The sequence below is a fragment of the Thermobia domestica genome, chromosome 3 (assembly GCF_964235325.1).
Source record: "Thermobia domestica chromosome 3, izTheDome1.hap1.1, whole genome shotgun sequence".
In the NCBI taxonomy this organism is placed as follows: Eukaryota; Metazoa; Arthropoda; class Insecta; order Zygentoma; family Lepismatidae; genus Thermobia; species Thermobia domestica.
In genome coordinates this window covers 320,732,230-320,760,067 of record NC_137456.1, presented here as the reverse complement: position 1 = coordinate 320,760,067, position 27,838 = coordinate 320,732,230, and the positions used below count along the sequence as shown (strand labels likewise).

At 37.2% G+C, this 27,838-nt stretch overlaps 1 protein-coding gene across 6 annotated transcripts in view; it reads left to right on the top strand.

The window, feature by feature from the left end:
- Positions 1-14,120: 14,120 nt before the first annotated feature.
- The window catches only part of LOC145681156 (DNA damage-regulated autophagy modulator protein 1-like), a 74,693-nt gene continuing 60,975 nt past the window's right edge, over positions 14,121-27,838 (top strand). Inside the window, exons 1-2 of one of the 6 annotated variants that reach the window (XM_081752605.1) lie at positions 14,121-14,509; positions 21,110-21,222. In XM_081752605.1, the coding sequence (XP_081608731.1) occupies positions 14,502-14,509; positions 21,110-21,222 (121 nt within the window). In that variant the 5' untranslated portion in view covers positions 14,121-14,501. Of the gene's footprint in view, positions 14,651-16,381; positions 16,489-21,097; positions 21,223-27,838 lie in introns of those variants that run through there. The other 5 variants (XM_081752604.1, XM_081752607.1, XM_081752603.1 and 2 more) reach the window with 5 other exon arrangements.

Sequence of the window (27,838 nt, the reverse complement as noted above, 5' to 3'; positions counted from 1 at the left end):
CCCTAAACTGATACACAGTGCGTTTTTGAATAAATTATGTCAAGTTATTTGAGTGACGAACACTGGTAGAAAATCCTGACTACTACTGGAACATTTTGATTTTAAGGTGACGACTACTGGTGCAAGGATTTTAAAATATTGTTTTTCCTCCAACGGCTACTCCTTTTTTAATTCTAACTACATGGTCATTATAGGAAGGATCAGTGAGTCTTTCCAACTATGGTACAGCTCCGACAGATTCACGATGCTCAGAGAAGAGACAAAATAGTATGTTTTCAACCTTAAAGTGAGAACCACTGGCGTTTTTACCCTGCTATGCAAAAGTAAGTGAGTACTCCAATGGAGTTCCAATGCGGTACTTAATTTCTGCGTTTTAGATATATGGAAATACATGTCTCTAAAATGTAAAGAACTGATTTTTTTTTTTTTTTTTTTTTTACTGAAAACTGCAACTCGGTAAGCCTTATGGATACCGAGGTATGGGAAAATAAACTATAGGTATGTGGGGCTTGCATACTTGACGCTACAATTCGGAAATTGAATTAAAATATGACTAACGGCTATCAAGATGTTGTCAAATAAAGGGAGGACCAACACAGTTAAGGGGTTTTCGTGTTAGATGCTAAAATTTCCGAAATCGGTCATGGAAAGTTAATAAACACCAGTAGCAATTTCATCTTAAAGTAATTAGATATCTTCATGGGGTGTTAGAACATCATGGAGTCTACCAAAATTAAATTTTAAAAGCTTTTGAAAATATAATCTGACATTTGTAAACAGTATTTGAAATATGTATTTACCCAAAACTTCCAGCTAGTACATCTAACATCTGGAGAAACACTGTGAAATAAAAGCTTGAAATTTCGGAAACAATTATTGGTCGCAACAAAATTAAATAAGATGGTACTTCTATGGGTTAAATCAGTACCTCAGTACAATTTCGATCGAAAGATTAGTTCAGTCCTAGGTTTTCTTCAGGCAATTCCAAGGGTTCATCGAGCTGTGCAAAAGAATGAAAATTCGCTGTCAATATCTAAGATAGTAAATAAGATATAAGGAATTATATATTTTATGACGTGAAAATAGAGATCTTTATGGATTTGTACTTTTGGGTCTTTCCTAAAAGAAAAAAATTCAGAAAACTACTGTATATACCTTAATAGACAATTCAGTGGGCGGGGACACAGTAGCTTAGTGGTAGGGTATTTAACTAATCTTTTTTTTTTTGCAGAAACTATTGGAGTATTCACTTAACCCATAGAAATACGATCATACTTAACTCCCTATTTAATTTTAAAATTAAATAAAAGGAAATATTTCAGTGTAGCGACCCACGATTATGCATTTTAGTCTCAGGGAGATTATGATTAAAGCAAGTGAATGTTGTTGACAGAATTGATGGAATGCAAAGGTGGGAGGAGAGTACCCCGAGAAAACCCACGAATACGATGTCCACTACAAACTGACTTGGCCGTGGATCGAACCAAGAACCCAATACACCAGAGGTAAGCACTCTACCACTAAGCCACTGTGCCCCCGCCCATTTAATTGTCTATTAAGGTATATACGGTTGTTTTCTGAAATTTCTTCTTCTTACAGCAAATACTCAAAAGTACAAATCCATGTGGGTCTCTATTTTTACGACGTCATAAAATACATAATTCCTTATATCTCGCTTGCTATATTAGATATTGACAAAAAATGTTCACTTTATTTCAGAGCCCGATGAACGCTTGGAATTGTCCAAAGAAAATTTAGAGCTGAATTAATCTTTCGATCGAAATTGTACTGACGAGTCTGAGGTTCTCACTTAACCCATATAAGTACCATCTTATTTAACTTTTGTTAGGATCAATAATTGTTTTCTGAAATTTCAAGATCTAATACGCTTTTATTGTATGGTGTCTCTCTAGCTGCTAGATGTACTAGCTGGAACTTTTAGGTAAATACATATTTCTAATACTCTTTACAAATGTCAAAATATATTTTACAAAACTTTTAAAATTTAATCTTGGTAGACCCCATGATGTTCTTAAACTCCATGGAAATACCTAATTATTTTAAGATGAAATTGCTACTGATGCTTATTAACTTTACATGACCGGTTTCGGAAATTTTACCACCTAACACGAAAACCCCATAACTATATGGATCCTCCCTTTATTTGACAATATCTTGATAGTCATATTTTAATTAATTTTCTAAATTGTACTGTCTAATATGCAAGCTCCACGTACCTATGGTGTCGCTTTTTATTTCACCATATTTCGGTAACTGTTAGGCGTACCGACTTGCGGTTTCGGTAAACACACACCTCTAACGTTCTTTAAAACGTTATTAAGACATATTTTAGAATATTTAGAAATGAGAGTTCTGGGAATATCATGGTACCCGAAAACCCCCATCAGGGCGTGTGTGTAGTGTATTTAATTGAAACTACTTTTGAGGTTGTTGTAAGCCCTCGTAATTACGTTTCCGAAACTGCACCATCTAGTACGCAAACTCCACAGTTCTGTAGTGTCGCTCTTTATTTTCCCATATCTCGATATCCATAAGGCTTACCGAGTTGAGGTTTTCGGTAAACAGATGTCAGTTCCTTACATTTTAGAGACATATATTTTCATATATCTAAAAAATACAGACATTAGGTACCCCATGGTAGCCCGAACACCATTGAGGTACCCACTTACTTTTGAATGGTAATACATTTTGAGTTGTTGTTCAGCATCAATAAACACTTCATAGTTTTTCTACGTGCAACCCAAAAGTCCATACCTGACCTAACAGATTTTGTCCATTTAATCTCAAAAATGTTAAGATACTTTGTATTGTTAAGTACAACCAAATTAAGCACACTGAATATAACATTTTAAATATTTTCTGATTTTTGTTGCAGGTATTTCGTGCATCAAACCAGGATTCTGCTTGAAAGACAGTCAAAAGAAGCAGTGTAGGTTGTGGCTAAAAGTACGCCCTTTCTGAAGACAGACTCAGTTGTACTTACATTATTTTGTACGAATATATAACCCTAATAAAGATACTGTACTACAAATTATTTCTTTCTTCCATAAATTATAATAAAATATTATCTCTGTTTAAAGAAAATGATTGTTAATGTTAAGTCATTTTAATTCTTTTTCTCTGTAATAAGAACATTATCCCTAGCAATATTTTTTATCTTTGTGCTATTGCGATTGGATGAAGTAAAATTCTATACGAAGCACTATTATTTCAGACATGCATTAATAACTAATGTATTGTTCTGTATGTAAGACAATGTGTATACTGAACATGTCTAGCGAAGGTGTTGTTTTAATACAGAATCTATAACTCAGCTTTTCAGTAGTCAACTTTATTGGGAATCCGAAGAAAGAAGTTAAAAAAAAAAATGTTGGACTTACCAGCGTGTGTGTGTTCGAATTCTGGACTAATCCAAATTATCCAGAGAAATCATTATATATTTCTTTGTTGCTATTTCAGATGTATCCTTTATCCAAGTCGTATGAAACGGAGACTTCATACATCGCTATACTTTGTATGAACTATGTTCCGTATTTACTTAATCACTTTGTAACTTTCTCTAGTGTTGACAAGGCCGCAGGTGTCAATCGAATAGTTTAGTGTTTCACTCATGTCACCTTGTGACTAAGGTACGTCCTGTCGGTATATATATGGTACTGGGTTCAATTAGCGATAAAATACATTTTTAGCGTTAAACAAATGCAAAAATCTATACGAAATGAGATACCGTGATCTCTGACTTACGGATAACACCAAGCAACTAATGGTACTGAGTGTGATTGAGTTTACTAATTACTATTTGGCTAAAATCAGTGTTCCTTTATCTATAGTTCTTTTCGTGCTTTGAATTGCAAAGTTTGAAATAACCGTTTTAAATTATTGTGTATATATATCTTCCGAGTAATTCTGAGAATCATTGCTCTTTCTTTAAGCAATGTATGAGACTGTTAAATTGCTCTTTCCTTAAAATGTTGCACTAAGAAGGATGCATGCAGGAAAGTCCAAATTTGCAGAATGTCTATAGCAGGGAAGAATAAATATGTTTAGTCGATGGCTGCACAACGCCTCCGCTGTCACCACGTTGTCACACAGCGAATACAGCGAACGTTTAAGAGTATTCTGCACTTACTATTAGGTATCGGCCTGGGAACTTTGGCGCATCTACCCAGTCTCCTTCTTGGTGTTTCATTTTTAATGGCGAGTACTGAGTAGGAATAATATTGTAAGCGAATGCGTTTCCGGCTGACACCACACTTTTAATTATTGCGACATTTAAAAAAAAAAAAAAAAAAAAAAAAACTGTTAATTAAAATGTACAGAGAAGTTATTTCTGGAAAATTCTATTCAGGCCTCTTGTGGTAACAACTGCACTTTAGTAGAAGATACTATTAAGGAAAAGAATGAGGTAAAATAATCTTTATATCGTACAAGCAATGGATGATAACAGCTTAATAAATGATTGTACGTAAATCTTGTTTGAGTTTGAATATAGGATTGTATAAGGCTGTGCATTTTGCATTATTATTGAGGTGCTGCAACTAACTAACTGCAAACCATATGATAAATTCTTACAGTAATATATCACATATTGATTTACTCTGTATGGAAACGAAAATAGTTTAATATATGGTTAACCTCCTTTGTGCCAGGGGCGGATCCAGAGGGGGGCGATCGGGGCGATCGCCCCCCCCCCCACAAGAGGAAACTTTCTTATTTTATATATAAATAAACCCATCCATAACAAGTTTGGAGCTCTTAAAAGTAGCAGTATTACCGCCGACCGCCCCCCCCCCAGAAATCCGTCCTGGATCCGCCCCTGCTTTGTGCCCATAATTTTAAAATTAACGCTTGTGTCACTTTTCAACACTTGACTTTGCAGTAGCTTTCCAACGAATTAGCAGGAAGCCCAAACTTATAGGACACCCTGCAGGTAAATACATTTCTTTGGACAGTTTCACTGCTCCAAACTAAGATTTGAAAAGTGTAGTATTGTTAATTTTATTATTATTGGCACAAAGGAGATCAACCATATTTTAAGCTATTTTTGTTTTCATACAGAGTAAAACAATATTTGACAACATTACAGTAAGAATGTATCATGCACTTTGCAGTATGTTGCAGCACTTTAATAATGGTGCACTATACGTACACTCTAGATCCTGCATATGTCCGATCCATACATTACAAGAAGGCAATACGTATTCGATACAGGTAAAATCTGTATATTTCATATGGACAACCTATTAGCTATATACATCCAATCTATACATTACATATGGCCAACCTGTACGCGACATACGTATAATCTATATGCTGCATGCAGACAGTCTGTAAGCTACATATATGCACTCTGTATGGTGCATACGGATATTCTGTATGCTGTATCTGGACAAGCTGTGTGCGACATAAGGAAAATCTGTATAATACATACGTACAATACGTATACTGTATCTAGTCGTACGTATGGGGCACAAGTACAATATAGATGCTGTCTCGGGCTTGAACGCAAGAAACATACGTACAGAACGTATATTGCATACTTCTTGAAATCATGCTCCGTCCTGATAGTCAGTGTATGTCGTCATTATTAACCCACATGCTACATACGACCCTGACGTCACAAAGCTAGATATTACCTCCGTATATACTTGTTACTGCAGATAACGTCACACGAATGACGTCATTGCACTTGTGCAGACAGTACGTATAATACATACTTTTTCAGCTATACGTTTGCTGCAGGATGTTATATACGGTTGTACGTTAAGTCCAGAAACTACAGGAATTACGAATGTAACCTACGTTTTTAAGTATGCCACCTACATTTTTTTTTCTCAGTGTGGGAAGTAAACTTTTCCACAGTGTTTCTCTCTCTCTCTTCATCTGCGAGCTTCTTCGTTGCTAAGCAGTTAGCATACGCGCCTTTGGCATGGAAGACCTGGCTTCGATTCTCAGCGGGAGCTCATGTAGTTCGGATTTCACGTTAATCAGTTGGTCCCGTCTTATATAGTGTCGCTGTTGAAAGGGACGTTAAACTCAAAATCAACTCAATTCAACTCCTCTTTCTCTGTGTGTGTGTGTGTGTGTAAAGTGCAGAGAACATGAGTTCGTAGAGTACAAATATCCAATTCTATTATTTAAAATTTCAATTATTAAAAGTCATGAATGTTTTCCGATTCATAAAAACATACTCCACTTATTCCTACATCGTTGTTTAGCCATGAATTTATTGGTAATAAGTATTGTCTTACAAAGTTTCATGAAGTGAAAATCTAACCATTAATTTCAAGAATGTTTCAAAAACTTCAATGCGTTCTTCCTTCAGAATCCACCTTTGATCTTACAATATTAGATTTCGTCAGTTTAATACGCATAAGACGGTTTTCTCATAGCTTTACTACTTTTATAGATTTACATTCTGCAACATTTATAAATAAGTAGATATAAGAGAGAGAGAGAGAGAGAGAGAGAGAGAGAGAGAGAAACACTATGTAAATTTTTACTTCACAACTTGAAATATTAGAAAATTTTCTGGTTCCCAAAATCTAATTGGAAAATTATAATTTGTTGCTGTCCAATTTTCCTCTACATGAATTGTATATCTTAATGCGCAGTTAAATATAGTGGAAAATGTTCCACCTAACATCACTATACATAATATCCAAAACTGTCCGGATTATGAAAAGTGTTTTCACTTGTTTCTACAACGTGATGAAAATTTTCCGATTCATGAAAATTCCTTACATTTGTTTCTACAGAGCAATAAAACTTTCCGATTCACAAAAAAAGTTGTTTTACTTTTTGTTTCAAAATGATGAAACTTTTCCTACTCATAGAAAAGTTCTTCAATTTTTCCATATAAGACACAAAATATTTCGATTTATGAAACATTGTTTCACTTATTCCTACATAGTACTGAAAATTGTCTCAGGCATTAAAATTTTCAGATTCCTTAAACGGCCTTTCACTTTTAACATTTCTGTACATGAATTCAATCAATTTTGTGAATACTTAGGAACTGTTACTTGATCACTGATATTTGTTAAGAACGGATAATTTTCCGGAAAAATATAGAAGAAAATTTTCCACCTCTCATCGTAGCTGAACAACGATGTAGGAATAAGTGGAGTATGTTTTTATGTATCGGAAAATTTTCATCACTGTACAAAACAGACAATTCTTCGATTCTGATAATTTTCAGATTCTGTAAACGATCTTTCACTTTTTAACATTTCTATACATGATTTCAATCAATTTTATGAATACTTAGGAACTGTTACTTGATCACTGATATGTGTTAAGAACGGAAAATTTTCCGGAAAAATATAGAAGAAAATTTTTCACCTCACATCACGGCTAAACAATAACGTAGGAATAAGTGGAGTATGTTTTTATGAATCGGAAAATTTTCCGTTTCGAAATTTTCCGGAAAATTTTCATCAGTGTACAGGACAGACAACTCTTCGATTCATGAAAAATTGTTTCACTTGTTCCTATTAAATACATAGTACTGAAAATTGTCTGAGCCATGAAAATTTTCAGATTCTTTAAACAATCTTTCACTTTTTAACATTTCTATACATGAATTTAATCAATTTATGAATACTGAGAAATTGTTCCTTGATCACTGATATTTGTTAAGAACGGAAAATTTTCCGGAAAAGTATAGAAGAAAATTTTCCACCTCACATCACGGCTATACAACGATGTAGGAATAAGTGGAGTATGTTTTTATGAATCGGAAAATTTTCCGTTTCAAAATTTTCCGGAAAATTTTCATCACTGTAAAGATGTCCCATAAATAACATGGAAAGATTTTTTTCAGTTCCCCACAAGACCAGTCTAAACTTGGAAATTTTTATTCTTGGTGATTTACTTTAGTACACCCACGGAAACGTACAAATATACCGAATCTCAAGTTTTTATTCTAATTCCAAGCACCTAAAATATGAGATTATAAGTCCAACGAGTGGCCGGGGTGGCTCAGTGGTAGAGGGTTCACCTCTGGTGCATGGGGTCACGGGTTGAAACCCTGCTCCCGCCAAGTGAACTTCGTGGTGGACAAAAACCGTGTGCGTGGGTTTCCTCGGCGTTTCCTCCCACTTTCTTCATTCCACCATTTCATTAATATCTTATCATCACCGTCTCCTTTAGTCTAGCCGGCATAAGCGTGGGACGTAATACTCAAAACATTCATTGTAAAGAAGAAGAAGAAGAAGAAGAAGAAGAAGAAGAAGAATATTCATTTAAATGACATGAACAGTTTCTTCATCGCCTTTTTAGATCCCATAAAAAGAAAAAATATTCACCTTTGGCAATTTTTCTGTGGATTAGTCCCGAAAAGCTACAATCGAAAAGCAAGTCAAATTTTATCATTGTAGCCTTACAGGAAGTATCCAATAATTTGAGGTATAGATGTGCCATATAAACAACGTGAAGAAGATTTTTTGGTTACCCACAAAACCGCACTATGGTTAGTTATTTTTTATTTGCTGGTCTATTTAGGTAACGCTAACAAAAACGTACAAGCATACTGAATTTCAAGTTTTTATTCCAATTCCAAGTACCTCAAACATGAAATTATAGGTCCAAAAACAGACTCATTTAAATAACATGGGGTATTAAAAATTAAAAGTATTCACCTTTGACAATTTTTTGTGTGTTAGTCCCGAAAACTTACAATCATGCCAAATTTCAACTTTTCACGTCAACCGGAAGTATCCATAATTTTATTTCAGAAATGAAATGAAATCTTTGAGTTTTACGTCCCACGGTTTTGTCGGCTAGGCTAAAGGAGACGTTGATGGTGAGAAATGAATGAAATGTTGGAATTAAGAAAGTGGTAGGAAATGGGAAAACCTCGAGAAAACCAACGCACGCGGTGTTTGTCCACCACAAAGTTTACTTGGTACGACTTGGGATCGAACCAGAACCCGAAGCACCAGAGGTGAACGCACTACCACTGAGCCACCGCGGCCCCGTTATTTTATGTCGGTTCATGTACTGTAGTTTTGTATTTAGCAAGATTTGACATTTAATTTTGACATTTCCTCTCAATACAATGATCTATCATATAACTTTATTTATATTGCTTCTCTTAATATTTTTTTCATACCATTCTTTCTAAAACTCTATCCTATAATTCATCAATTTGAAGTCCATTTGTCCAGTTGATTAATCTTTCAGCTTCTTTCCATTTTCTTATTATTGTTTCTTTCTCTTTTTCTAGACCTTGAACCCCTTCCCAATCTATATCATGTTCTGTTCCTTCCACATGTTTGTATATAGCATTGTTCTCTCTTTTAAGTATCATATCGTCCCTATGTTGTTTTACTTTTTCTGTAACTTCCTTCCCTATTTCTCCTATGTATATCGTATTACAATTTTTACACTTCACTTCCTACTCTTCTCCTCCATCTTCTTCATTTATGCCAGAGCTTCTCCGTGGCTAAATGGTTAGCATAGACCCGCGTTCAATTCCCGGCGGGAGCTCATGTGGTTCGGATTCCACGTTAATCAGTAGGTCCACGTCTCATATAGCCTCGCTGCTGAAAAGGAACGTTAAACTCAAAATCAACTCAACTCAACTCTTCATTTATGCCTTTCTTCCTATTTCTCAATTTCCTTTTAACCACTTCCAGAATTCTATGTCCTCCTTTTCTGTGTATGCTCACACCCCCTTTTCTTCAATGCTCTCTATCCCGTGTCATTTTCTCTCTTCCTCTTCTTTTCTCTCTTTTCTCCTTTCTTTTCTTCTTTCCTCTTCTATTTTGCTTTTCTTTGTCTTCTTTTCTTGTACCCATTTTTTCTGGTAGATTGTGAAACTTCTCTTCGTCTTCTTTCTTTCCCTTTTCTCTACTATCTATTTCTTCTATTCTCCTCTCCATATTTCTTGTGCAGTATTAATTATTTAAGTAATAGTTCCAGAGTCAAGATGGATGAAGTTACATAATAAAACATTTATTTATGAAACATTGTTTTCGAGAAAACTCATTTCCGAGAATCCTTCTAAAATATTTCCAAAGGGAAAGATTATACTATAATTATTATAGAATTGTTCATGAAATATTGATTTGGGAAAAGTGAACAAAATCGTTAGAGCCATTTTCGGCAAAATCACTTTAAAAAAAAAAATCACGATTCGTTAAACTATCCTTAATTTTGGGAAGAAATTAAATTTTAAAAAAATCTGGAGGATCGCATGAAAAAACTCGAGTTTAAAATTTGGTGCAGATATATTGAATACTATGGCTGTAGGTAGATGTGTATCAGATGAACAGAAGAGTAAACATCTAAAAATGGATTTTTCTGTATGTACGGGTCATGAACCTATAAATCCGTTGATATTTTGAATTCAATTTTCTTTTTCACGATCATCACACTCTAATCTCTGCCATTGCTGCTCGAAAGTAAATATGAAGAAGTAAGTTTCGTTTCACAATGTGCGAAAAATCTTTGAGTTTAACGTCCCACGAATATGTCCTTTAGGCTAAGTGAGACGATGATTAAAAATGAAATGAAATCTTTGTTTAACGTCCCACGGTTATGCCGGTTAGGCTAAAGGAGACGGCGATGATGAGTAATGAATGAAATGGTGGAATGAAGAAAGTGGGAGGATACGGAAGAACCCCGAGAAAACCCACGCACACGGTGTTTGTCCACCACAAAGTTTACTTGGCGGGGGCTGGGATCAGATCCGTGACCCCGTGCACCAAAGGTGAACTCTACCAGTGGGCCACCGCGGCCCCAGACGATGATTAAGGCAAATGAAAGATAATGCAGGAAATTGTGGAATGATAAAGTGGGAGGAAACAGGAGAACCGCGAGTAAACCCACGGACACGATGTTGTCTACCACAAACTTACTTGGCTGGGGATCGAGCCGGAACCACACGTACCAGAAGTAAGTGCTCTACCACTGAGCCACCGTAGCCCCTTCACAGTCTGCGTTACACTTTCACATTATGCGAATTCAATACACACATTTAAAGTAGTACACCTGTAACTACTGGTCGCAGAGAAATAAAATAAAAGATAGAACCTGTTCCTCGGACGATAAATCCATATTAAAAGGCCATTCATCGTTGTCGGTTACTGTTTTTGCTCTGGGGAAACTGGAAGAACTAATTTCTGGTTACAAAACAGGTACAAAGCTAATGGTGAAACATATTCTTGTGGTAGGCCTACTAAATCTTCATAACAAAACCACTTGTCGCTATACATTTCCGTTGTGGATGCGTTAAAATATCGAATAATACTTTGGATAAAGTTGATACTTTCAAATATCTTGGATCAATGTTAACAGACGAAAACTATATATATTCTCGAAGAAATTAAATGTCGAATAAAAGCAGGAATTTCGTGATATTATTCAGTTCAAAATCTCTTGTCGTCATGAATCCTGTCCAGAAATTTGAAACTTAAAATATATAAAACGATAATCATGCCTGTTGGTCTGTATGGTTGCGAAATATGGCCACTTACTTTGAGGGAAGAACATAGACTGAAAGTATTTAAGAACAAGATTCTAAGACGAATATTCGGACCCAAGAGGAACGGGAATGGAGAATGGCGGAAACTTCATAACGATGAACTATATAAGTTATACGGTTAACCAAACATTGTTAGCGTCATTAAGTCTAAAAGGTTTAGGTGGGCAGATCATGTAGCTAAGATGGAAGAAAGTAGAAACGCTTTCAAAGTCTTGACTGGAAGACCATTCGGAAAACAACCATCAGGAAGACCTAATCGCAGATGGGAGGACAATATTAAGATGGATCTGGCAGAGATAGGAATACAAAGTTGAAACTGGATCCAGTTGGCTAAGGATAGAAGTCAGTGGAGAGCATTTGTGAACGCGGCATTGAACCTCCGGGTTTCATAGGCAGTAGAGTTAGTTAGTTAGTCAATTAGTTTTATCCATTATACGATTAGTGTTGTAATCGGAGATTGCAGATTTTCATCACCTCCTGTTTAAACAAATATATACAGGACGAGACAAAACTCATTCTCGGGACGTTCAATCCATGCAAAAAAAAAAAAAAAAAAAAAAAAAATGGTTTTCGGTACCTCTTACCATTTTTGCTCTATGGAAATAACTATTGAAACCGGAAGTACTAGTATATTTCAACCCGTTCCGGTTTTACCAGTATTGCGGGTGGTAATGATATGTTCACTTCGAAAGTTGAATACACTGTAAGAAAACCGCTAATTATAGCTATCTGTTCCCATTTATGTTATATGATGATAAACGTTGAAACCTAAACTGATTGAATCCTTCCATTTCCGGTTTGGATAGAGGGCAAACGGAGAAGTGAAACCTATTCTTTGGACGCTAAATCAATTCCAAGAAACAACCTCCGGATATATTTTACAATCATTGCTCTATGGAAATCAATATTCAAACCTGAAATATTACTAAATTTGAACCACTTCCGTTTTCGATAGAGTATTGTGAGTAGTGATGATGTTTCCTTGAAACGATGAATAGATTGAAATAGGACACTAGCTGATATCTATTACCGTTTCAATTCTACGGCGATAAACGCTAAAACGTAAAAGGTTGATTTCTATCACTTCCTGTTTGAATAGTGGATTTACGGAGGAGATTGAGGGTATTCTTGGAACGCTAAATCGATTGAAAAAAAAAGAAAAGAAAAAAAAGAAAGAGCACTTTTTGATAGCTCTTATATTTGTTTGCTCTGATTCCTGTCGACGAACAGACTAACGGACACAGCCTGTTTAGTGAGACTTTCGGAAGTTAAGTCTAACATAGTTTGGAAGGCTAAAAACGGGAGAATTTCGAAGAAATAATCTTCTTGAAGTATTTCAAGGAAACTTTAACTTTCTTTTCTGTTTAAGATGCGATACTTCCATAATAATCTTTATACAAGTGTGTGTCGATAACATAGAAATGAAATCTTTCAGTTTTATGTCCCATTATTATGATCGTTAGACTGAGGGAGACGGATTATTAAGGCGGGCGAATGATGATGGAAAATTTGATGGAAGCAGAATGTGCGGAGAATAACCCGAGAGATCCCACGGACACGATGATGTCCACCATAATCTTACTTAGTCAGGGATCGAACCATGGATCTCCAGCATTAGAGATAAGCGCTCTACCCCCAGAGCCACCGTGCCTTCCTCAATAGAATAAAACATGGATTCGAAGAGAATAATATGAACCGGAGTTGATGTCGTCAAACCTTTAACGTACAGTCGATTTTCTGTACACTATTGCTTTGAGGTGACAGTTTTGAGTAGTGATTGTTTGATGAGGTGGACTGGAGAAATATCCTCTCCCCCCCAGTACTTCGAAATTTCCTGCGGGTTCATACCTCCAATTGTGCTCAATAAAGTTGATTTGATGATTATGGTTTAGTATCACTTTCAACAGCAAGGTTATATGAGACATAGATATACTGCTTAACGTGAAATAGGATCCACATAAGCTCCCAGGGGAAATTGGACCCAGGTATCGTGTGTCAAAAAGACGCGTACACTAATCACATAGCAACGAAGGAGCTCTTCTGCTCAATATAGATCACCAGTATTTTTGCAATACTGTTTTGCATCCCCTGTGTATTGAAAATCCACCATCACCTCGGGGGAAATCTGAAATCGTCGTTAGTTCTGAGTCCTCACAGTTGTCAAAATCTATTATTTTACATTGAAAAGACCAAATCAAGGTTAAATTAGCAAATAAAATAACAATCATAATCCTACAATCAGGCCAATAGAATAGCAAGCAGCTACAAGGCTCTTTCCTTACTGTGTTGGGAATTAGCAAATGTAATAATTATCATCATACTGATCAGACCCAGAATACCACGCACAGCAACATGTTTCAAACGCCACTGAGAACTTGCCTTTAAAGTAATTACATTTTCTGATTTATATTTAGTAAAAAATCTCACAGATTCCATCTCTTTCTTGGTCTACCAGCAACCTTCGTCAATCTGGGACAAAATCTTGTATCGGTCATTGATTTGTTTCTATCTGGACAACATGACTCACCCATAACAGACGCTGCTGGTCTTACTATGCCCATTAGCAAATTAGAAAATGCAGACCGACAGGAAAAAAAAAAAATCCATGTTAGCTTTAAGGTCGCAGTTTACCTTGGTGTTGTGCCTGATTCTATATAATTACGTAATTTCTTTGCAGCCTGTAGCTATGAACTGGAACGATACTTACGTGTGTCTGTACTATCAATTCGATTTTGCACTTTCTTTTTTATAGCATTCACCCACCCAGTATTATCTTTTAACGGTTATGCTCTTGTCAACCTAGTGATTGGAGGTTAGCAGTAGTTCTGGACTTTTGTGTTATTTGTTTGAACGAGTGCACGCAGTGCTGAAATTAAATATACATAGTGTTGGTGGTCCTGAGACTATACTATAGGCTTTACATAGAGAAAGACATTGTGATTACATAACGTTTGAAAACAGATATGTTTATCAAACACCACCGTTCTAAATGTGCCAGTGAGTTTTTTAATCAGGTGTGGTAGATATTGATACATTTCTGTTAACTTTGAGGCATGTCCTCAGCTTTAGTTGCTAACGAAGGAAGAAATTTAAAAGTGGGATAGTCTGGAGTCATACTTTTATGTCACAATATTACTAGTAAGTCTTGTATTTTATTTATGAAATCGTCTGTGGATTTTTTGTTTCTTTGTTTTGTTTTGTTTCGTTTTGTTTCTTTTGTTTCAAGGTGATTGTCCTCCGAAGCCAAGATAGACGGTAATGGTGATATCATAATGCGTGGAATGGTAAACAAAGCAACGTATATTTTTAAAAATAGTAACTGTTAGCACTTTTGCCAACTAGTAGCTCAACGTATTGGCTTCATCAGACTCTGTCAATATGTTCAGTTAGTTGGCTAACATCTTACACAGTTATTACTATTGTTTTCTTTTATAAACATACGCTACTTTCTTTAGTGATTTCTATTTCTAGTTTAAGTTATTTAGGGTAGCAAGATTAATTTGAACAAATTAGATATGGAATGGCGCAAAAAAATGGGTGGAAACGTGAGAATCCCGAGAAAAAAATATTCACACAGTACTTGTGCACCACAAAGCCTACTCCGCGACAGCTGGGATTGTACCAGAGACCTCAAACACCAGAGGTTAGGACTAGAGATGGCCGTTTTCCAAAAATCCGTTTTTGATTTTCAGAAATTCAATTTTTCTATTTTTCGTTTTCCGTTTTTTCAAAAAAAAAAATTTCAGTTTTCGTTTTCTGAAAATTTTTCGTTTTTCATTTTTCCTCTACTCTGAGTACAGTATTTTCATTACAACGAAAGCTTACTAGAAGACATTCCGAAGGCAGCTATATTCACGTTTATGCTGTTGAGAATGGAGTCATACAATTTAGACATGGGTACCCAAAGACGGGCAAGTCCCTTGGCTCACGAAAATGCATACGTAATACAGAAAAGCACGTACGTTAAATATCAGACTAATATAGCAACCAGGGACATAACCTCCCTAGAAAATTTTCTTCTGGTCCCCATGAATTTAGATGCTGATCAGACTTTGGAACATCTTCACGAGGGTTCCGGTTCTAAGTTTCAAATTACGCATACGTAAGTGAAATCTTGACACGACTAGGGTAGGTTCCATGGGTTTGGAGCTGTGGACCTTTAAAGTTCATTTTTTCATTTTTTCGGCAGCCTATAACTCCGAAAGGAAGCATTTGTGCACCCAGGTTGGTCTATAGTTTTTGTCTTATCTTGGTGTCAGGAATCACTTCCCAAACGTTGTCGGTGTTGTTTTGAAACACCCTGTATAATAAAACACTACAAATATTCTAATAAATACGAAATAACATTAACAACTGAACGAAAATTTAAATACTAAAAGCATATATGAACACTTAGATAGTAAAAAAAATGCATTTTCATAAAGAGGGGTCAAAATGACCCTTTTGATGCTTCTAGTATAGATGGAATTTTGATACTTCTCGTGTTAAGCAGAAAATGGCAGATTAACTGCTGTACCTATAGTATTCAACAATATACTGTCGGTACTAGGATTATCATCATACTTGGTATGACAATGTTTTGAAGGGTGTAGGAGAAACGTAAACGAAATGAGTTAAAAAGAACTATAGCGTTACATTTGGGTGAAAACAGTTGTCTATTTTTGTTGTTTCTTAAAGCTGAAGAAAAAAATATTTTTTTGCTGGAGTCAGAAAACTGATTTCTTTTCCTTTTTTAAAAATGTTTGACAGATATTTAGAAGTGAGTGATAGGCCTATCCGGTAAAACCGGTTATTTGATAACACAAATTCGAATTACAGGTAAAAGATAGTGCATTTGTTTTCACCGTACAATGCGAGAATCATGCTTTTCGCATTGCTTGCCACTGTACGATAAGAGAACGATGCTCCTTTGGAAAAAGTGTCATTACTATTTATCATACTAGGACGAAACACATCAGCAACTCTACTGCTTTCACGTGAGTACCATTTACTTGGAGAGCAATTTTGAGATATCGCTTCAACATTAATACGAATACCTAACTTTCTTTTGTTTTGAAGTAAAATCACAATGTTCTTTTGCGTAGTCGCAAGTGCTGTAACTCATATACCTGTACTTGCAAACAAACAACGAAACAGTACCATGTCCTGAATAACAACTGCCATAAAATTTCGGGTCAAATACGTTGGATGTAAGGTAGCCTTCACACTAGGATCCTGTGAGCCGCTCACGTGAGATGCAGCTGCTAGCTTTACATTGTCACAAATGTACGCCTTCACACATGCTCTTCGGTGCAAGAGAGCCACGGCTCTGAGCTGGTATGAAGATCACACCGTAGTAGCTGGCTCGAGCGGGCTGCTGGCGGGGAAGTAAATAACATGCAGTCTTATGAGAGCCTTTCACGCGTGAGCCTGAAATCAGAATGGAGAAAAGTGTACATATATTTGATGTTGAAAATTTTCTCATTTTGGTGTTACTCTGATGAAATGCACATTTTACACTAATATACAGTTTCTCAAACCAAGATTTAGACATCGTGAAGTAATTTTAAAAAAATCTTTCATCTTCTCTGAGTTTAGGAAACAGACTGTAAAATGAACATTATTCCAGTCTTGATCGATTTATAGGATTAATCCAGATTGTTCTACATATTCTTTTTTCTTTTCTTCTTGCAATTTATCGCCAAGATTATAGCAGCAGCTTCCTGTGGTCCTAGCATGGCTGTCATTTTGGTATCACGATCTTTCCAGCGGCTCAGAAGTATTCAATACCTTCACACTACATTCACATGAGCAGCTCACAAGATATTAGTGTGAAGGCAGCCTATCCCGAACTAAACGGGATTTATATATATAAAAAAATAAGGAGCAGTGTCATTAACGTTCAAGGTAGTGCAAAAAAAAAAAAATGAATTCAGCTGAAGGTTATCTGAATTCGGTAATATTGTTAGGTTATTTTGTAGGTATTAGTCTAGTTAGATTGTATGTATATCAAGATTCTATAATAAGAACAAATAAAGTAGTATTCGAAAGGAACGTACAAATCTACAATATTATTATTATTGCTTAACAAAAAAGAGAAATGAGCTCCTTCGTGGCTAAGCGGTTAGCGTACGCGCCTCTGGCGCGGGAGACTCGGATTCGATTCCCGGCGGGAGCTCATGTAGTTCGGATTCCACGTTAATCAGTAGGTCAACGTCTCATATAGCCTCGCTGCTGAAAGGGGCGTTAAACTCAAAATCAACTCAAAAAAGAGAAATGTGTAAAGATAAGACTTTAATAGTCTCTTAAGATAGATCTCATTCAACTCAAGTGTGTGAAGTCCCTAGTTCGAGCCCCAACCAAGTAAATTTGTGGCGGCTAACGAGGTTTTTCGGGAGTACTCCGATTTCCTCCCACTTTGCCATTCCATGAAGTCGTTCGTCATCATTCACTTGCTTTACTCATTGTCTCACTTAGCCTAAAGGGTATAAGCGTAGGACGTTAAATTGAAATATTTAATTTCATTTTTAATTCAGCTCAACAAAGCCACACATATTGCTGTAAATTTTCATGTGTAAATTCTTCGAGAAAATAACGGAATAACGGATATTTAGTAAACCGAATAGTCTAATAATAATTTCAATAATCACCCCAGATATTGAAATAAAGCTACTCACTGATAGTAAATTATAAAGTGAGCAAACTTTTCACTATGCCTACCAAGACAACTGTAGGAGTATACGTGGTATGGTTAAGGATATATATATAGCCCGGAATTAACTTTTCCAACTTCGATTTTTGTTCGAGTTGAGTTGGGGTTTATCGCCCTTTTCACCTGTGAGGCTATGCGACACATAGACTTACAAGATAATGTATGGCCCAAACTGTGAGCACCCGCCAAACCTAGTCTCCCGCGCCAAATTTTTATTTGTCTATAGATGTTTATAGTCCAAAGTAGGGTTAAAAGTGGATCTGAAAAGGTAGGGGGAGGGTAGATAGCGACATGACATCATACCGTCCCCTTGCCTATCTTTGACCATTGTAACATTTTAGGAACTGGGAGGACGCCGTACATATTTTTGGAGGTGAGGGAACGGCGTCCCCCCGCACTTTTACCCCTGGTCCAAAGATAAAACACATATGTACCCATAGATCTCATAGAGCTCGTGGGAGGCACTGTGGCTCAGTGGTAGAAAGCTTACGTCTGGTACGTGAGGCCCATGGTTCGATTCCAGGAAAAGTAACTTTGTAATGGAGAACATCGTGTCCGTGAGTGTTCTCGGGGTACTTCCGTTTTCTCCCACTTTCTCATTCCACCAATTCTTCCATCGTCAATCACTTGCCTAAATCATCGTCTACATTAGTCTAAAGGGTATAATCGTGGGACGTTAAACTAAAACATATTTCCAACCGGAAGGGGGAGCAGGCTAATTTTCTGATAAGTTATTTAATAACGCTTATGTAATGTTCACCCACGTTTTGCTTGATTTCGAACAGGCCATAAAGGCCCAAGGGCTATTTATAGAGGTAAAGACTTCAAATATCCTTGAATTCGGCCCTCATGAAGGTGATATAGTTTATTTATTTATTTATAGTTTAACTTCCCACGATTCTGAACCGAAGCTAAGAGAGACAGTGATGTTGATACGGATAGTATTTCTAGAATGCAGAAATTGTGAGGAAACGGAAGAAACCCAACAAATCTCAGGCAAACGATCTTAGCCCACAATAAAACTTACATAATTCAGACTGGGATCGATTCAAGAGCCCCTCGCAACCGAGTTCAGCCCTTAAGAGACCTCATCCCGACGAAATTAAAATACCGCTAATTTTACAGTAATTGTGATATCTTCAAATAGATTAAAACAAAAATTGAAATGTGGAACAAGAGCGCCCAAGACAATATTATCTTGCGTGAGGTACCGTTATCACAAGTCACTTAGTGGTTTTCCGTTTTCAGCCGTTTAGAAGCGCGAAAGTAAACGCAAATTTTCAAAATGGCTCGAAATCGAAAGCAGATAAGTGAGTCGTGATAACGGTATCTCATGTAAAATGATATTGTCTAGGGTGCTCTTATTCCACATTTCGATTATCTTTTCTCTATTTGAAGATGTCACATAACTACTGTAAAATTAGCGGTATTTTAATTTCGCCGGGATGAGGCCTCTTAACTCCTGAGTCATCGCGGTCCTACATGAGGAAGTAACGTAGGAGTGTTACAGGTGATCTCGAAGTTGCGCATGGTAACTGTTCTACAAAGAGAGCTGTGAGTCAGTGGTCAAATACTTACGTACCTCTGGTGCGTAGGGTCCTTGGTTCGACCCCTGGCATGTGGTGGGCATGTTCTTGAGTTGAGCATGTGGTGGAGGACATCGTGTCCTTGAGTTTTCTTCGGGCGTTCCCTCGTCCATTTTTATTCCACCAATTATTCCATTATCATTAACTTCCTTTAATAATCTGTCTCCTTTAACTCAAGGGGCATAATCGTAAGATGTAAAACGGAAAGATTTCAATTTTTTTTATTATATATTCTAAAGAGCCCTGAAGAACCACATAATCTCATTAGAACGACCTACAATGAGATAAATTTCTCTTTTCTATCTGGGATTGAATCCGTGCTGCCCAATTAAAAAATGAAATGAAATCTTTGAGTTTTACGTCCCACGGTTATGCCGGTTAGGCTAAAGGAGACGGTGATGATGAGTGATGAATGAAATGGTGGAATGAAGAAAGTGGGAGGAAACGGGAGAACCCTGAGAAAACCCACGCACACGGTGTTTGTCCACCACAAAGCTCACTTGGCGGGGGCTGGGATCAAACCCGGGACCCCAAGCACCAGAGGGCTGCCCAATTAGCAGATTGAAACCTTATCAATTATACTATTGTGAGGGGGGCGTGATGGCTCAGTGGTAGAGCGTTCACCTTGGTACAGGGGTCCTTGGTTCGACCCCAACTCGCGCCAAGTGAATTTTGTGGTAGACAAATACCGTGTGCGTGGGTTTATATCGGGGTTCTCCTGTTTCCTCTCACTTCTTCATTCTACCATTTTCTTCATTTCTCATCACCACTGTCTCCTTTAGCCTAGCCGGCATAATCGTTGGACGTAAAACTTAAATATTTCATTTCATTTTATTTTGTACACTACTGTGGCTGAATGTAAAATAGGCTACTACCATAAACATCGCCTCACGTCACTTTAGACTCAACCAAATGAACACCCGTATTGGACAACACGATTAGTATTACCACGTAACTTACACTAGAATTAAGCAATTATGCCTTCATTACACAGGTGGGTGAATTAATATTCCTCCGATAGCACTCTGACTTCCTGTAGAAGTAAGGAGGCTTAACCTTCGAAGAGCGTATCAACAAACAGACAATCTAGATTCGTTCCTCGATGTTCCGAGTAAACGTGTGTTGTAATTGTGAATAAAGAACTTCATGGTGAAGGTCATTGAAATTTTCTCATGCAATTAAGTTATACATAACACACGTAGCTGAAAATAGAGGTATTGAGGGAAAGAAAAACATCTCAGGGTTTTCACAATATTTACGTCATGTCATTTCACATGCAAACGACAGGTATTTAGTAGTGAAAAGTAGTTTCATTTATAGACTGAACGCAGCTGTGATGGAGTCCTCTATTAGAAGACGGGAGGTGAATCGACCAAAGAATTTATGCAATGGCAACACAGAAGACCATTTGATTGTAGAAGGGAAGAAAAACGGTAAGTGATTTGATTGTGGCTTTAAATTTTAATGTCACATCTTGGGTAGAACTCAAGGTCAACAATGTTGTTTTGTAATTGAGAGCTTGTGGGCATATGCCTCGTGACAAGTGATAGTTTTGTTTTCTCTCTATCTATTTTCTTTATCTTGCTTTTCTTAGCAAGTATATTTGGGTCACTGTTCTAGTTCTTTAAGTTCGATTTTTTTTTTTTTTTTTTGTTTTGTTTTGCAAGCACGCTAGTCTTTGGTTTGCGTACGATTATTCTCTTATATATTCTTACCAGCTTGTATGGGCGAGTGTTCTGCTATTTCCCAATGTGGTCAAACGGTCTACAGCAGTGGTTCTCAAACTTGTTGTTACTGCGACCCACATTAAATAATAAAATGTATTTTGTGCCCCATTTACTTTTATCCAAATACACTTTGACATTCTTACTCAATAACTGTGTCATATGAAATTGTATACATGCGCAGAGAGGGTTAAAGTGTTTCCATTAGAAAGGTAACACAGAGCTAACAGTATTCCCAACGCAATGTTCTACCCCGTGACAAATTTTGACTCATCCTCTTTCTTTCCATTCTAACCCAGCATTTCTAGTGACTGTACGACAGTGCCGGGCTCTGAGTAACCACTTTCTCATCACCTCATTAACAAACGCTTCCAATTTTTATTTTCTGAATAGTACTTCACATTGTTCACAACATATGTTTCTACACCAAAATAAAATTTTCAATCAAGGAAAAACTTCTCGCGACCCACCGAAAAACAGCCTGCGTCCCACACTTTGAGAAACACTGGTCTACAGTGTTAGTCTTGACAGTCTAGTGAAGCAAAACTTATCGTGAATTTGAGTCCCGCGGAAAAGCACGGGTGTCTTTAACTGTTTTCGATGTTTCCGTGTTCGTATCCCTTTCAGTTTGACGTCCCACACTTATTCAGGCTAGGCTAGAGGAGACAGTGATGATGAGAAATGAATGAAATGGTGGAATGAATGAAATAGGAGAAAACGGGAGAACACCGAAAAAACTCACGAACACGGTGCTTGTCTATGACGATGGCGCGAGCCGGAATCGACCCAGGGACCCCGTGCATCAGAGGTGAATGCTCTATCACTGAGCCATCGTGTATCCACTGTTTGTGTCCCTGTGGAGTATAATAGGGAGTCCAAAATGAGCTCGCGTGGCTAAGCGGTTTGCGTAATTGCCTTTAGTGTAGGAGACCCGGGTTCGATTCTCGGCGAGAGCTTATGTGGCTCATACCGCACGTTAAAATGTAGTTTACGTCCACGTCTCAATAGCCTCGCCGTTGAAAGGAACGCTAAATCCCAATACAGCACAGTGTAATGCTTATTCTTGGGGAAACAAAAAGCAATATGGAAACATATTCATTTTAAAAATTGATACTTTAGTAATTCCCACAAGAAGGGGCGTCATTTCTGGAGGGCAGGCGGGGAACTGTTAAATTGAAATTCCCAAGTGAACTTTGGGTGGATAAGTGCTGTATGCGTGGGTTTCCCCGGGGTTCTCCCGTTTTCTCCTACTTTCTTCATTCCACCATTTCATTCATTTCCTATCATCACTGTCTCTTTTAGTCTAGCCGGACCTCATTTCATTTAAACTGAAAATCAAATCAAGGAGTCCAAAGAAGTTCAACGATTAAGTTCAAGAACTGAAGTTAAAAAAAAAAAAAAAAAAAAAAAAAAAATGTGAGACCTTCGGCTGTAGATTAAGGGTCGCATTCTAACGTGAGTTCAAATCAAGTCCTACTAAAGACCATGAATATTTTTAATTGTCCCCAATATTTGAGTTTTCGTTGGAGATTTTCTGTTCTACGTCATTTATGCAACACCCATTTTATGAAGGGCAGAACCTACTCTGTCAGCCGCACTTTGACCAAAGAACAGGACAGCTGAAACTAAGTGCAGTACTGTGAGCAATGGAACAAAACCTCCTACCAAATATTCACTCGAGCACGTGCTACAGAAAGAGCTCTCCAACGTTGTTTCTGAGAGAGACACATACAATCAATGCACCCGGCCTTTCTCTTTGTATTCTCTCTTGCTTCCCTCAGCACTGGCTTGGCGGGCCTTCCTTTGGTCAATATACAGCCGATGCTGACGGTCCCATTAGACCTCAATGAATCAATATACGGCCAGTTGTAACATGGTTTCCACAGGTCTAAAAGATTGTCCCTGGTTCGATTCCAGCTCGCGCCATGTGAACTTTGTGGTGGACAAACACCGTGCTCGTGAGTTTTCTCGGAATTCTCTCGTTCCCTCCCACTTTCTCCATTCCACCATTTCATTCATTTCTCATCATCACCGCCTCCTTTAGCCTAACCAGCATAACGTGAGACGTAAAATTTTCAGAGGTAAAAAATAAAGTTCTTTTTAAAAAACGCCTGGCTTCGTGTGTGGTTTCTCGGGCTTTTTCGGGTTTTCCTTTTTTCGAAATCTTAAAATCCTGTGGTTCAAAAAAAGTTAAATTTTAATTTACGTATATGAACTATATCAATATTTTAAATAGAAATCTTCGGTAAAGAACTGCAAAAAATAGGTCCCAATAATGACTTCGTGCAACCAAAACATACTACACATAATACAAGGATGCGGGTATTATTAATGTATCCAACCAAGTTCACAGACACACACACGTAGTGACCAGATATCAATACCATAGAGTACTTATGGACCAAAAAATGAGATACAGGGTTATTTCTAACAAAACAGCTCTCAAAAATACTTTAATAAAAGAATGTAACTATATTTCACCTAAAAATACAGCGTACTTATTCGTTTCCATTTACAAAAGACTTCAGACAACTATAGCTGCTAAGTATTAATTAATTGTCAACAATGTATTAATGACAATGACAACAATGTATTAATTAATAAGAACAATGAACTCTACAATGTAATAATTAATTGACAACTGATGGTATTAATACTATTATTTTCTTGAATAGTTCAGCTGTACGAATACTTTTACCGCGTTCAATTTTAGAATTATTTTGTTTTATTTCTTTGTTACAGAGAGAAAATAGCTTTTATTTGAAAGTCACTTCGTTAATATATTCATAGATGTAATTTACGTATACACTAATACACGTAATTTTATCACACGCTTTAAATCCATGATATGAATAGTACCATTGGAATTATACGAAACGTGGGACTGTACGAATACTTTTTCCACTCACTGTATATATAGCGTATTATTTCAACTCTGCCACTCACACAATCAGTTCTTCGTTCTCTATTCTTCCTGCCAAAATAAACACAGGGAAATTTTCAAAGGCAAAAAGACTAACTTTGTCACAAAAATACCCCAAATTAATCAGACCATTTATACGTGGTACTAAGTTCAAATAGGCCTACATACAGTATATCCAACACTCCTAGGTCTAGTCTTGGTCCAAGAATGGCTCAAATCGGAAATTCCTACATTCTTCCCACCAAGCCCGCAACCAGCCACAGAGGTTTGGGGGGTCCTGAATATGCTAGGGGGGCCAACTCGCCAAAAATTCTTACAAATATCTAAATTGTGTTTTTTTTAATTAACAATAGAAATTTGTATTGAGGCCTGGGGTTGCACGGAAAGTTTAGGGGTCCAGCCTCTAGTTGCAGGTCTGCTTCCCACTATGTTCTCGACATTTTGTTATTGTATTTTGTTTTGCGGATTTTTTAAATGTAAATTTAGGTTGGTTTTCAAATATAAACACAACTCATTTATTAATTTGTTCTTTAATCATTTCAAATTAGAGTGAGTTGGCGCGAGAGACCTGGGTTTGATTCCCAGCGGGAGCTTATGTGTTTCGCATTCTACGTTAATCATAGGTCCACGTCTCGCTTCTAAACGGGACGTTAAACTCAAAATAAACTGAACTCAACTCAAATCAGAGTGATAATTTATTCACTCGGTATATTCAGAAATTCATGATGGTCTTGGAACAGTCTTAGTATTTATTAAAACTAACAAGGGAAGAGAGGGAGATTGATATCGAAGTGGAAGATGGTTTATACAACAATTGAAACCCCTAAGGAAGCCTATTAAATGAAATGAAATGAAATCTTTGAGTTTTACGTCCCACGTTATGCTGGTTAGGCTAAAGGAGACGGTGATGAAGACTAATGAATGAAATGGTGGAATGAAGAAAGTGGGAGGAAACGGAAGAACCCCGAGAAAACCCACGCACACGGTGTTTGTCCACCACAAAGTTCACTTGGCGGGAGTTGGGATAGAACCCGGGACCCCACGCATCAGAGGTGAACGCTGTACCGCTGAGCCACCGCGGCCCCGGAAGCCTATTAAGAAACTGTAATAAATTTTTTCCGAATGCATATACTGTGCTAGTTATATGAATATACAGGGTGTCCAAAAAGCCCGTTGCCACCCCTAGAAATCGCAAGCGGTGAGACAGATACCAAAACAGGAAAACACGTGCTTGATCATTTTAAAAGTACAACGTATCAAAGCAAAAAGTATTGTCCTAGAGCACCCGCAGGGTCTCAGCCCGGGTCCAACTCAAAAATTTCAAATGGTAAATGGGTCAAGTAGCATATTGTTGGAAAGTTGTTAAATGCAAGAATATGAAACAAGTCTCGACTCTCTAAAATTGCCCTGTACAAAATGGCGGCCGGTCAAAATGTCATCAAAATCGTCATTATAAAGTCTATGGCACCCCTATAATTCTGAAACGTTCAACAGATGTCAAAACAGGAAAACACTTGTGTTATCATTTCAAAAGTGTAATGGTTGAAAGTAAAAATACCTGTCCCAGGGTCCTCCGAAGTGTCCCAGAAGGAGTCCTACTCAAAATTTCCAAATGGCAAGTGGTGTGAAGTAGAATATCGTTTGAAAGCTGTTATTAAATGAAAGCAAATGGAACACGTCTGGAGACTCTACGGGAACACCGTGGAAACATTTTGTGTTTTAATTCTTTCAGTAGTAGCAGTGGCGTATTTACGATTTTGTTTCGGGGAGGGCTTTGCTAACTTTCGGGGGGGCTTTGCCTGAAAATGTGAAAATTCTGCAAGATATTTCATATACTTTACAATAGTAAGTAAGATTTCGGGGGGGGGGCTTAAGCCCGGAAGCCTCCCCCCTAAATACGCCACTGAGTAGTAGGATTTTAGTTTGTTCGCACTTTAATTCTTGTACTCAACGGAAAGAAAGGAAATGGATCTATTGTTATGTTCTGCTCTTTGGGTCCCTACTGTGAGTATCTGCTCTTTGGGCATATGACTCGCACCGTACAAGCATTCGGACCATAATATTACAGTTTCTTAATGAGCATAATTAGTGCTTTCGATTGGTTTATGAACTATTTTCCACTTCGATGTATAGTCTCGGTCTCTTTTCGTTTTACTGTTCTTGTCGTTTCTTTTCTTTCTTTATTTTTCGTTCTTTCCTTCTTTCTTTCTTTACACATGAAAGGCTCCGAAGAACAGAATCTCACAGTGGGGGCATTACCTGTCTTTTTGTTGAGTACAAGAATTAAAATGCGAACAAACTAAAATCCGACTACTGAAAGAAGAACTAAAACGCAAGTGTTTCCACAGTGTTATCGTAGAGCTTCCAAACTTGTTCCATTTAACAAAAGCTTTCAAAAGATATGCTACTTGTTCTCCCTTGTCATTTGAAAATTTTGAGTAGGACCCCGCCTGGAACCTTGTGGAGGACCTTGGGACAAATATTTTTTACTTTCAATCATTGTACTTTTGAAATGATGTCATAGATGTTTTCCTGTTTTGACATCTGTCTCATTGTTTCAGATTTATAGGGGTGGCCATACACTTTATAATGACGTTTCTGCTGACATTTTGACCGGCCGCCAACTTGCACAGGGTAATTTTAGAGTCGAAACTTGTTCCATATTCTTGCATTTCCCAACAGCTTTCTAACAATATGCTACTTGGCCCCCTTACCATTTGCAATTTTTGAGTTAGACTCCGCCTGGGACCTTGCGGGCGGGCCTAGGACCACAGTTTTTGCTATGATACGTTGTACTTTTAAAATAATCAAGCACGTGTTTTCCTGTTTTGGCATCTGTCTCATCGTTTCCGATTTCTAGGGGTGGCAACAGAGTTTCTCGACATCTGTATATTCTGTAACTCGTACAGTATATGCATTCGGAAAAAAAATATTAGTTTCGTAATAGGCGTCATTAGTGCTTTCGATTGGTGTATAAACCAACTTCCACTTCGATATATAATCTCCCTCTCTTCCCTTGTAAGACCTATGTACGTAGTATATATTAATAATATGTGAAATGTTTAATGCTCCCGATAAACATCCAAACTCATAAGAAATAAGGCAATATGATGCAGCTTGGTTCTTCCAGAAATCCAATAATAAAAAGCTCAAAAACTCAGGTGGGTGCAACCCGATTTTTTTTTTCTGGAGCTTATGGTTGTCAACTTTTGAAAATGGAAATACCAGACACCCTCCTGAAATAGGCCCTTATGATTCTGACATCGCTCGTCAAAAATCTGAACAACCAGAAAGTGGTTACTTCACGTAAAATTGAGCTATTCGGAGTTCGAATTTAATAACTTTAGATACTTTTGAAGGGTGTCTTCCCACTTGCGACAGTCCTATTAGTGACAGGAACTG